Raw genomic sequence first — 12,970 nt, 5'->3', positions numbered from 1 at the left:
TTCCATTACATTTTCATTTTTTGCTTTTGAATCAATGTTCTATGCATAATTTTCATTAAAATCGCACATATCATGGGTTTTTCTGTTCCAAAGTAGTTGTGATGTCATAATTTATTGTAACTTATATCACAGACATTATTTCTTTGACCCTATAATCCTAAGCATCTATTTAATAAAAGCAGAACACATACAATATATATATGTGGGCTCATAGTTGTTAAATACCAACAATATCTAGCATTGTTTATTACATCTAAAATAGAGTTCTGGATTGCATTTCATTGACTTTTAATTCAACAGGCATATTGAAAAATTAGGTTTGATTTTAAGGCAGTTATTTTTTTCATCAAATGACTTATAATCATTGTTTTCACAGTGAACTCTCCTAATATTTTAAATCTTGCCAAATATCGCCTTCTGCTCTAGATTTTAATTATAGTATATTAAGTATAAATAATTATTTACAATTGAAATATCTTTTCCCCCAAAGATATGTTCACTTCTAGCCTGAATTTCTACATTGAATCTCCCCAGCAGCAGACAACTAAAAATAATAAATGAAGTCGTGGCATGGTATGACTCATAGTCACTTAGGCACCTAATTTTTCAAGAACAATTGATTTTCAGAGACAAAACTTCAAACTTTCAAAGGTTGATCTTCTCTGCCTGTAACTTTGGGTGCCCCCAATTATTCATGGATGACAAATCCCAGAGACATATAAGACCCATTTATATGCACAACTCCATACAGTGGCTGTTGGTACCTACTTTTCTTAAATGCCTACCTCTATTTTTCCAGAATCAATCCAAACAGGTAGCAAATCTAAAAACCTTAGAACAAGAAGTATGAAGTGTAAAGCCTAGAGAAGGCTGATATGATTAAGACTCAACTTTATCCTGATTCTAATAGAAAAAAAAAGCTTTAGACACATCTCCACGCAGTGGTAGAAGGCAATTTCACTGCAGCTGTCCCTGACTCACAGAAAGCAGGTCAAAAGCCCTGTGATGATATCATTTCCTCAACAGCAGTATATCAAGTACGATGATTCGAAGTTTGTTTGTGACTTTTAATCACATATATTTTAATCATATATATGGAATATAGATATATAATATATATTCCCTGGTAGAAAGTCTAATTTCATATTTTGCCTATGACATGCTGCTGTTAATGTGCTTGTTCTTAAAATACTGACTACTGACTAAATCTGGTTTATCTTCACTCTTTTTAAACCTCAGTTTTGGTTGGCAGTGTTTAAATGTTTTAAGGTACAGTTTGTTTCTCCTTAACTACTTTGTTTTACATGCAAAGGATAATATTTAAACTGATTTTATTGGTTTTTTCTTTATTTTTTAAAGGTTTTCTTATTAAATAATTTGTTTTACCCTTCCAATTGGAGCTTATTGGTAATTCTTTTAATCATTACTGAGATGTATTGTTACCTTTTGACAGATATATACTTATTATCTATGGTACACAAAATACTTCACAAGCCTTGTTTATTGTGCCTTAACTCTAAAGCTAGGGGAACCTCTCTTGTCTCTGTCTTCTCCTTGCTCTCTTTGTTACTGTCCAATGAAGAAAACAAATCCCCACGCAATTTTCAGCATTCTATCATAGATGCCTGCTTCAATTGTCTAGCTAATGGAGCACATTAAATATGTGAATTTTTAGACCTTGTATTTTCCTTTGGGATACATGCCATATGTTAACATTTTCATTAGAAGGATCATGTTGAGACAGTAAAAGAACCCGTTTCTAGTGTGTGCATGTGTGTGTGTGTGTGTGTGTGTGTGTGTGAGAGAGAGAGAGAGAGAGAGAGAGAGAGAGAGAGAGAGAGAGAGAGAGAGAGAAAGTTAGTTTCTTATCCAAGAAGGGACATAAGGGACATATCAATCACCAATTAAAGACATAAGGGGATAAGGGGTAACACAGACATGTCCTGTGTGTAACACCGAGGAGCCAATTATCAAAATTTAATCCAAAATCTCTCTGTCACCAAAACTAAATATTAAATAGGTATGTCGGACACATTGTGTATAGTGATCTGATATATATGTAAAAGTTTATTTCCTTATGTTACAGAAAATAGAAATTATCGATGATGAAGAAAGTGATATGATAAGCAATTCTGAGGTAGAACAAGTGAATTCTCTCCTGGATTATAAGGTAAAAGGAATTTCAAGTTCTGAACTCATTAAGGGGAGCTATTGAGTGGAAAAGATTTATAGTGCCTCTGAATTTCCCATCTGATAGACTAGGCAATCTGGGCCTCTGTCCTGATTATATCAGGCAACTTGAAAATTAGTCAAAATGTTTGACATTTTAATAATGCTGGCTTGTTTGGTTGTTATGGTTTTTAAAAACAAGTGTTTACTGGCTTAAAAATTGGCATTGATTGTGTTCAAGTGGGAACAAAACATAGTGGGGGTAAATGTGGAATATATGGTAAAGCTGAGAGAGGTGGTGGTGTGTACATGAAGTCCCAGGTATATATGGTGATGATGCAGGAGCATCACTTTAGCTCAGCAATTTAAAACCAGGATGGACAACATTGAAAGACCCTGCCTCAAACAAAATAAACAAAACAGTAACAAGAACATGTTAGGAAATGGGAGAATTTCTTTTCCAGTGTCCATTGCTAATTTTATATTTGATTTCAGTTTCTTCCAAGACTGTCTTTAAGACTATACTTGATATCATTTTATAAAAATTTGAAAAACACTTCCCAATGAAAATACAGGGTGAATATGAATAGAGATGACCTTTTCTTAATGCCACTTGTTACTAAATTGGAAGGCATCCTCTGATAGTGTGTCATGCATAATTTTGTTTTTACTCAATTTTGACATAAGTTATCAGTCTGTTTGTCAATTTGTTTTTTGTGTACAAGTGCTCTCCCCTTGTTAGTCAGCAGCCTATCTTGCTAGGAAACTTTGGGCTTTCTGAAATTTTGGCACACAGTGCTTCTTTCTAAATACCAAGTTTCTTTTTGTGGAGTATAATCAGAATTTAAAGCTTATGATAGTAACAAAGACCACCATTTAATTAGAAAACAGCTTTCACTTTCATCAAAAAATCCCTGCAGTTTTAGACTAGTTTAACTGAATTTTAGACCATTGTACATTTTGTTTTCCTAATGTTCATAGCATTACAAGCTTTAAAATATTGAGTGTTATAGACACAGAGGGAAATTGTCTCTTGAAATTTATTTCTGAGTGCTCAAAAAACACAATAAGATTATATATTTAAACTGTATTTATGTGTAGATATGGTAGGTCCGACTTGTTATCCCAGCGCTCACCAGTCTGAGGCAGGAGGAGCTCCATTATTTCAAGGCCAGCCTAGAATATATAATGTGATCTTATCTTAAAATGAATAAATTTTCAATAAAAATAAACTGTATTCCGAACTAGCTGAATTATAAAGTTGCTGGTTTTCAGTTCGAAGAGATCATGCTAATAACCCTGTGGTCATATAATACTTCTAACTACTGAGTTCAGGATTAAAATGACTTTGCAGAGCAGGTCACTGCTTGGCACAGACTATGGAAAGTGCAGGCGAGAGGACTGGATTGCACAGCTGTTAAGTATGCCCCACTTAGCACTCCTGAACAGGTCAAGCAGGGTTGGACTGAGACATAGAGGATTCTTTTCCAGGACCTCTCCCCTTTTCGGTGGCAGTTCACTTGAGAAAGTTTGCAGCTAAAGACCAGGGAGGGAAGAGCAGAATAGGAAGTGAATGCTTGCATTGAATTCTAGTGGACAGTTTAGTAATCCAATGTTTTCCATTGTGGGAACAGGAGATCCCATAATGGGTTATTCTTTATAATCACCCTCATCACATTTAGGCTTCTTTCCTTGAATTCGCAATATTTGTACACATATATAGCGAAAATCTATTTATCTATACATTATTTTCAAATGCTTCCATTTAAAATCTGTGAACTTTGGGCCTGGAGTTGCCATTGCATATTTTGAGCATTGCTGTAGAACATATCAGTTTAGAAATTTAATACCTTGAATAAAGTTGCTATTTAAATAGGCACACTAGTGTTCTTTGTTTAGGGGTGAAAGTTATTTTTTTCATTTCTTAAGTATATTCATAATAAGTTTCTTGAAGGCAGAAATGTATTTTAATCACCTATGTGTTACTTGGATGGGGAGACGGGCACATAGATGTTTAGTAAGCAGTTGCTTAGAAAGTAATTGAATAAATTAATTTGTCTCTAGAAATAATCTTAATAGTCTCCCAAGTGTTTATTTGTACAAATTCAATTAGTATTAGAAGCTCCAGCATTTTAAACTTTCCCACATTGAATTCATCTTCTATGCTTGGGATTTATTATAGCAAACTAAAAGAATGTTCTCTACAGTATATTTTATTAATATAAAGTTTAGATGTTATAGCATTCTGATTGAGATGCATCGGTAGAAATTCATATTCCTTGGGGTTAACTAATCCAAAATCCTTATGAGGAAAGCTGATGGACTCAATACCTGTGGCATGACTAACTATATCATAAAATAGGACATCAGGCATGGTAGCTGTTAATAGTCTTCCCAGAGATCAAAGCACTGGCATATTTGCAACCTTGTATCTCACAGCAATCATCTTGCAAAATTATAAACAGTGTGCTGGGAATGTGGGGAAGGTTTTTTTAGCAAAAATAAACTAGGCCTTATTTTGTAAAAGTCAGTGTTGGCTATTGTCTTACTAGTTGCTTTCCTAAGTACTCCACTGACTTAAGAAAATCTCTAACACACACATAAATTACTGCCTGTAATCTAGGAAGCATGTAATAGGCTTGCAAAAAGCACTTCTGAGAAGAAAATGTCTACAATATTAAATTATCTTAAAGTTGTTTATGCTTTTCAAACATTTCATAAATACTGAAGAAGGGAAATATTTGCATGAAAAATTAGAGATCCTCCTATGAAAAAATGCTTTTATGACTTTTGCAAATTTGAACTAATGTTTCTAAAATGTTTTCTGATGGACTATGAGTACAGCTCAGGCAGACTGAATGCAAATCAGTTGCCATTAAATAATGATAGATAGAGCCTGTATTCAAATGGCTTTCTGCCTAGTGTGCTGGTTCACACCTAGACACCAAGAACTTGGGAAGTGGAGGCAGGAGGATCAGAAGTCAAGGGTACCCTCAACTGCATAGCAAGTTCAAGGATATCCTAGTTATATGAGATTGTGTCTCGAAGAAAATGAAATAGGACAATAACAATTCAAAAACCTCAGCAACAGCAAAAGCAAAACAAGGACTGGAAAGATGGCTCAATTGGTAGAGGGCTTGCTAAGGAAGCGTGCGGACCTGAGTTCGGATTTCCAGCACCCATGTGAAAAGCTTGGCCTGTGAAACATACCTGGAATCCCAGTGCTGGAGAGGCAGAGACAAAGGGCTAACTGTGCCTAGCTGAAAGAGTGGGCTTCAGGTTCAGTGAGAGACCCTGTTTCAGAAAAGAAGTTGGAGAGCAACTGAAGAAAATACTTGATATCAACCTCTGACTTTTACGCACGCACACACGCACATACACACACACAGTGAGAAAGAAAGACTCACACATGTGCATGTGCACACACATACCACACATACATATACCACATATATGTGCATCAAATATGAAGCAAACAAAACAGGAGAAAATCATTTTCTGGTCAGCATTTTATTCATACAAATCTCTGACAATGACTTCTAATAAAAGGAAAACCATATCATGGCAGACGCATGTTGAATTTCTTTAGAATGCTTACTTTTAACTTAGTTGTGTTAGTTACTGAATAGAAATTTCGCTTGGACAGATGTTTCACTTATTAAGTGGTCTGGAAGGAAGCAGTTTCATCACATAAATTAAGGTTTATATTGAGCTAATAAGTGATATGGTAAACATGTTCACAGATTGGATGTGATTAATGCCACAACATCCACTTGACCGAAATTCTAAAATACCCATACAATCAACTAATTTTAATATGTCTTTTGGAAGCTCTTTGAACAAATGCTGTTTAAAGTCCTCCTGTACTCAGAGACCAAGTCTCCAGTAGAAAGAAGATTCTGTCTAATTCTACAGTTCTTATCGAACAGGCTGATTGATATTTGGTTTTATTTATTTTTATTTTTTCATAATGTATATTTCAACTGTAACCTGACAAATTGTAGCTTTATATATTCATGAGGTACAAGGTTATGGTATGATATATGAAAACTATGAAAAACAATTAAATCAACCTAATCAACATATCCATCACTTCAAATACTTATTTTCTATGGTAAGAACCTTAAGTTTTGCCTTTCAAATAATTGTGGGAATGTACTTTATTTATAATCTTCTCCACATATACTATTAAACAAAAGAAATTATTTGCCATCTGTGGAAGCATAAATAGAATTTTAGAAGTTAAACAAACCAGGTACAGAATCATAAGTATGACATTTTTTCACTTATATTTGTAATGTAAAACAATTGAACTCAAAGAAACAAGATAGAATGGTGGCCACTCAAGGCTGCATGGTGAGAGGATTGGGAGATGATTGATGGGCAAATGATGCCAAGCTTCTATCAGATGAAAGAAATTGTTTCTTTTGTTTGGTTGGGATTTGAGTCAGCATCTCAGTATGTATCCCAAGCTGGCTTCAAACTATTGAGTACTGGTATTAATAGGAATGTACCACAATGTACAGCTTAAATTTTATTAAGGTTGTTATAATTATTATTAGAGATATTGTGTATGCTTTTATTTAATCATTGTACTACATTACATAACTTCCAAGCAGTAAAAAAGTCTCCACAGCGAAATTCACCTCTTAAATTTAATGTACAATTAAATGAATTTGACAATAATTATATTCATTTATGGATTAATTACTTTTCTCATTGCTGTAATCAAATACCAGACAAGAAGCAATTTAACAGAAGGTTTTGTTTGGGAACTTTCCAAGTTCAAAGGAATAGAGCATTTTTGGGCAAGAAAGGCATGAGGGCAGAAGTGTGAGGTGCTTGGTCACATTGCATCCACAAGCAGATAGAAGACCAGAAGTTATCACACATTAAGGCCAGTCTCCAGTGACTCACATCTTCTAATTGAGTTTGATATAGGAAAGTTGTTTCCAAGAAGATAAGTCTTTCTTGTTTTTCTCTTCCTGGAATCTATTTGTAAATTGTTTTCTATTGATGGTTTGTTTAAACGGCAACCTTTGAATACCATGATAATTTCCTGCTGTATTTTATATTCTTTTATGGTTAAAATTGTTTTTTATTGTTTCTATACTCTGATTGAATTTTAGTTTTTCTATTCATCAAACACACACAGGCTTGAGTTTGCATGGGGTAATTTTATTGTTTGGTGTTTTCTCCTTTAGAATGAAGAAGTCAGATTCATTGAAAATGAGCTTGAGATTCAAAAGCAAAAGTACTTTAAGCTCCAGACTTTTGTTAGAAACCTGATTCTGGCTATGAAAGCTGATGATAAGGAACAACAGCAGGTTAGTCCCATGAGAGACCAGTAAGCCACAATGTGTCAAGCTGAAAATGGCATGTCATATTGGACGCTTCATATCTCTTCACTTGTATTCTCCATTCTGGCTTGGAGTTTCATGGAGCAAATGGTTCTTTTTATGATCTTTTAAAACATAGTTTTCTTAAGAATAGGTGTTCAGATTTTTTATATGCTACTACAGTACAAAGTCAAAATAGCTAATTAGAATATTTTTTTAATTCCAGGATAGCCTTTAAGCAGAGAAAACCAAATTTTAAAATTCATTTTAAAGAATTCCTCAAAAATGTTGTAGAGATGGAGCTATCTCGACCCATAAGTTGATAGCATGTTTGGGAAACTTTTTTCTGAATAAAAATGTGGGCATTTCTTTATCCAGTAGCAGCTGCTGGAACTCACAAATGTTTGGACAGTCTGTTCTATGATGTGTTGCTTCCAACTGAGAAAGCATGAAATTATTTGTGAAACTCTTTGTGAGCATAGTGTATAATATTTTGCAATGTAAGTAAGAATGTTTGAGACCTCCACTCCAAAAATGAAATGGCTTGTTTTTGCTATGGATATTTGTTTATAGATTCCTTCCAAATTGCATTTATCCCTCAGGTTTTTCTATATATACATATAGTCTCAAGAAAAACCTAATATATAGTTTCAAGACTATATAAGTATAGTCTCAAGAAAAATACACACATTCATTTAGCCTAATATAAAATATTATGTTTAACATTAAATGATGCTAAATTTGCTGCTAAGTTATCACCATGCTAACTCCTTATAAGAAAAGTTCCATGTGAGTAGTATGAGATACAGGTAACTATAATTTAGTAAATAGTCTTAGAAGATTTTATTCAGCAAAAAATGTCAAAAATAAAATCACTGATATCTTATACTCCAAGAAGGTTTTATATATATATATATATATATATATATATATAACCTTCATATATAGCCCTGCATATATAGCCCGTCTCAGACATTTTCAAGGAAAAGGTTAATGTCTCAACATCCCATAATTCTCCTTTCTTACAAAGAACAAGGTCTCCATATATTTAAGTGATATACTGAGCTACAAAATTTAAAATAGGAGAATTCATTCATGGGACTAAAGCCAGCATGAGTATTATTTGCCCACATTTATGAATTTACTCTTTCAACTCCGACAATACATGGAGAGCATAATACAAATGACTTTAGTTGCCTTGGATAGCTTTATTTAAGCGTATTGCTTTATTATGCATGGTTTGCACATTTCAAGGCATATTGAAAATGTGTTAATAGGCTAGGTACGGTTGCTTATGCCACTACTCAAGCACTAGTGAAGCTTAGATAGTGGAACTGTTGTGAGTTCGAGTTCTGCTTGGCCATAAACTAAGACCTTACCTTAAAAGAAGCAAAAGACAGCAAAAATAAAGTATGTTTGACTTATATGAACCTAAAATACAGATTTTTAAATGAATAAGAGCAATAGTATTGAACACAATTTCAACAGAATAATAGATTTCAAATAACTGTAGAACACATACCACACACACAGAGCTCCAACTTTAGGCTAAATTAGAAAGTTTTTCTTGTCTGAAAAATCCAATATCAATTTTGAATTCAGTTTCATAACCAGTTAACTAGTAAATGTCTTTGTTTCTTGACATCTGAAAATAGCTCATAGCTTTGCTTTGGTTCTTTCTTGAGCTCTACATTTTTCTCTGCTCTCCTCCCTGCCTCTTCCCTCCCCTTCAATCCTCCCACAAGGCCCCCATGCTCCCAATTCACTCAGGAGATCTTGTCTTTCCCAATGATTACTAACAAACAAGAAAAGCAACTAACATGCATTTGTTTTTCCTTTTCTAGTTTTCTTCTGATAAAAGACTACTGAAGTAAGACATGAACACAGTGTGGGCTGAAGTAGAGAATGATACAAAAATAATACTAAATGCCACAGCCTATAGAATCAGCAGCTTAAATAGAACCTGTGATTATTTTTCATGCACAAGATTGAGTATAATGATTTTTAAAATACATTCCCTAAGCATAAATAACACTGGATACAGTGGTGATAGACACCTGTAATTACTTGGAAATTTAAAGCAGAAAGGTCATGTGTACAGCCTAGACTCTGCCTCTAACACAGAAAACTAATGAATTATACATATGATTACATATATGATGCTAGTAGTGATTCACAAAAGTAATTCAAGTTTTCTCTTAAACTAATAATGTTCAAGCTTTGAAATATTCAGAAGTTTATTTCTGGAAATACATTATATTCTACCTAGTAAAATAAAAAAACATTTGCCATTACTTTCTTATTTTTAAAAAAATATACAGTATTTATTTCATTAATCTTGACATGGATAAGTTAAATGAGATGAGCGATCTAGGGACTATTTTGCCCAAATAAAGAAGTCCAGGTTTAAAAACTAGATATGGTACTTTCTTACTGAAACATTAGATTACCTAAAGGTTGTCTCTTTTAAATCAATAATAGCCATTTTAACATCCAGATAATGTTACCAACATTGCTCTAAGTCATTAGTTATAGTCTTTCTTCCCCTGATAATTCACTGTGTGATCCTAGCCAGATCGATTGCCTTTCTTAAACTTCAATTTCTCCACTCTGCAAGGAGGATAAGAATGATTATCAATTTTACATTCACATCTTACAGCCTAGAATAAGTATTACAGACACTGAGCGTATATTTGGGGAAAGTGTTAATGATCTCTTGGAAAAAAAAATGGCACTTGGTCAGACCTTGAAAATAGTTGTTACTGATGAAGAACATATAATAAAAAATATTGAGGCTGTAGATGTGAGTCATTGTCAGAGTGTTTTTCCAGAGTAAATTAAATCCTGGGTTTAATCTGCCACATGGGGGATGGGAGAATAGAGGAAATTTAACTGTGCTTACTTATATCTCTGTGAAAAAGGCAATTCTAATCATCAGCAGAGACTTGTTTAATGCCCCGATATTGCAGTTCAGTAAGATATTGAAAGAATTTTGAGGTGGAATCTATGCGTCAATAGTGTTATGAACTACCTCATTTATTGAACATTTTAAATTCTATTCTTTTTTATTTTTAAAAAGTTTTATTTTCATAAAAAGAAGTGAAATACAGAAAAATAATAGAGATAAACCCATGTAAGAGATAAATTAATAATAGCAAATGCTTCAGTTTGCACTGCATAACTCCCTTTGTCACTGTTTACATTTCATTCATTACTTTAGTATGATACTTCATCTCCGCATCGACAATTTTAACAAAATCTTGGAAAGTCTTTTGTTCAGAAGCAGATGCTGGTCTAACAGAAACACACTTGAAAATGCTGTTGTCTGGGTCTTAGTGTCCAACACACCTGTGAACTCGGCCTCTGATCAGTCTTGGAAGTTCATGATCAATTCTTATTTTAGTCAGCAAACTATATGCAATACAACAAAGAAAAGATAAATAGCAATGTTTTTCTAGTTTGTACATCTCTCCACTAGAATTTACAGTATGAAATTTTCTAATCCACTTGACTTTCCCATATGCAAAGCTCATGGTCAATGAGTGCCAATTGGAACCCCTTTCCATTCTTAATATGGTATGTTCAAAACTTTAGAGCGAGCTCAATCTAGTGTTTGATGTACCCACTCACATTCTAAACAGCCAACATTAGCAAAGGCCCCATTGTACCTGAACTGGATCAGCAGTAGCTTACTGTTCTAGAAGAAAATGGCATGTGCCTTATTACTGCAGCTTAGTACCTCAGAAAGCAAGTGGTATCTTTATGGTACGTTCATATGGAAGTGCACTTAGTTTCAGCAAGAAATCTATGGGTAATTTAGTGGTACAAAATAAATAACTTTCTCCACATATAAGTTAGCTTTTCATTACATAGCCTGACAAAAAATAAAATGTTTTCTTGTCATTTGTGTGCTGCAAGGCAAAAATTAAAGGATGTGTAACTCACTGTTTTATTGAGGAGAATCATGTCTTATTTTGACAGTGTATTTTTCCCCAGCATACCCCATCTTTCCGTTCCTTATTTGGACAATGGCCAGCTTACATTTTTTCCTATTGCCTTGGTTCTTGTTTACTAATACTCCCAAAACCCACGATACAAGTAATGCTGTTGAAAATTTTCCAGACAGACTATGCTGTTTTACTTCTGATTTCTTAAAGTTTAATGGGCATGAGCACTGTCAAGCACATAAATCTTGATTGTTTATTTCTCAAGTATAGATACATGTTCTACAAATACAGATGGGACAATTAGAACATGGTCAAGCTTAGATCAAGAATGTTAGCATATCCTAATTGTCACACTAAAGAAATGAGCAGATAGATACCTTGTTACAACAGCCATAATCCTATATTGAACAGATCCTGCTAGGTGCTTCGTCACCTGTATGGACATAGTCTAAGGAAAGGAAACAAACAAAAATGTCACACGATAGTTTCAAATTGTTAAAATTTTATCTAAAGTACAATAGAAGAATTTCCCACCTAACTGCTAAATTCGTTCTTTTAACAAAGAACAAAATAGGTCTTTGTTGAAATGCTGTTTTCATTAAAGGATAAGATAGCTAGGCATGACTATTTTAATTAAAGAATGAAATTTTAAAGCCCTTTAGCAGTGAGCAGTGAGCAGTGAACACACAAAACTAGTATGAAAATCACTTACTGCAACTGTTTAAAAGCCTTTGGTTAAAAAAATCCTTGGTTTGGGATAGTTGCTTATGGCTTCACCCATGCCACTCTGAACCACTCTGAATGCTGCAGGTCTCATCAGAATGAGAGAAATCATTTCCCTCTTGATTTCTCCTTTGTTAAGATTCTACTCCACATAATCCACATACTTGGCATCTAATATTTAGTTCTTTCATAGCATTATATGAAAAATACTGTTTAAGATAAGGAATTGTGTAAGATCATTAAAAATAAGTGTTTCTTTAAATTCATAGGAGTAAATTAAAACAAAAGAATTACAACTATTAACATAAAGTTGGAAAATATCTGTCTGCATACTAATCCACAACAATTGATTTTTTTTTCTGATAAGGCACTGCTGTCAGATTTACCTCCTGAATTAGAAGAGATGGATTTCAGTCACGCCTCACCGGATCCTGATGATACCTCATTCAGTGTGTCTTCGTTATCAGAGAAAAATGCCTCAGACAGTTTGTGATTGGGGGTGGGGGATATGATGTATTCTGTTGGTTGCCTAACAGGTGTGCATTTCAAGATAACTATCTTTTTCCCCAATAATCTTCAACTGGAAAAACACATTGTTAAAACAGGCATATTCTATGAAGGAAGGACAAAAAATAATGGCTACAATAAAAATGCATGTCAAATGTAAAAATACTTGAAATGTGTTTTTAAAACTTCTATAAAATCCTAGAAAAAATATATTTAATTTTAAGTAGTTCAGCCATGAAATCTATTATATCTGATTTTTGAAAGATTTTTGCTTATTCTTTAAGA

The 12,970-nt window shown here is 33.7% G+C and overlaps 1 protein-coding gene across 1 annotated transcript in view; it reads left to right on the top strand.

Annotated features, from left to right (window-relative positions):
• The window catches only part of Hdx (highly divergent homeobox), a 113,459-nt gene extending 100,788 nt beyond the window's left edge, over window positions 1-12,671 (top strand). Inside the window, exons 8-10 of the mRNA XM_038317277.1 lie at window positions 2,087-2,170; window positions 7,374-7,496; window positions 12,546-12,671. Of these exons, the coding sequence (XP_038173205.1) occupies window positions 2,087-2,170; window positions 7,374-7,496; window positions 12,546-12,671 (333 nt within the window). The remainder of the gene's footprint in view (window positions 1-2,086; window positions 2,171-7,373; window positions 7,497-12,545) is intronic.
• Window positions 12,672-12,970: the final 299 nt, after the last annotated feature.

The sequence above is a fragment of the Arvicola amphibius genome, chromosome X (genome assembly GCF_903992535.2).
Source record: "Arvicola amphibius chromosome X, mArvAmp1.2, whole genome shotgun sequence".
NCBI lineage: Eukaryota > Metazoa > Chordata > Mammalia > Rodentia > Cricetidae > Arvicola > Arvicola amphibius.
The sequence above is the reverse complement of the archived record's forward strand: the minus strand, read 5'-3'. Positions and strand labels throughout refer to the sequence as shown.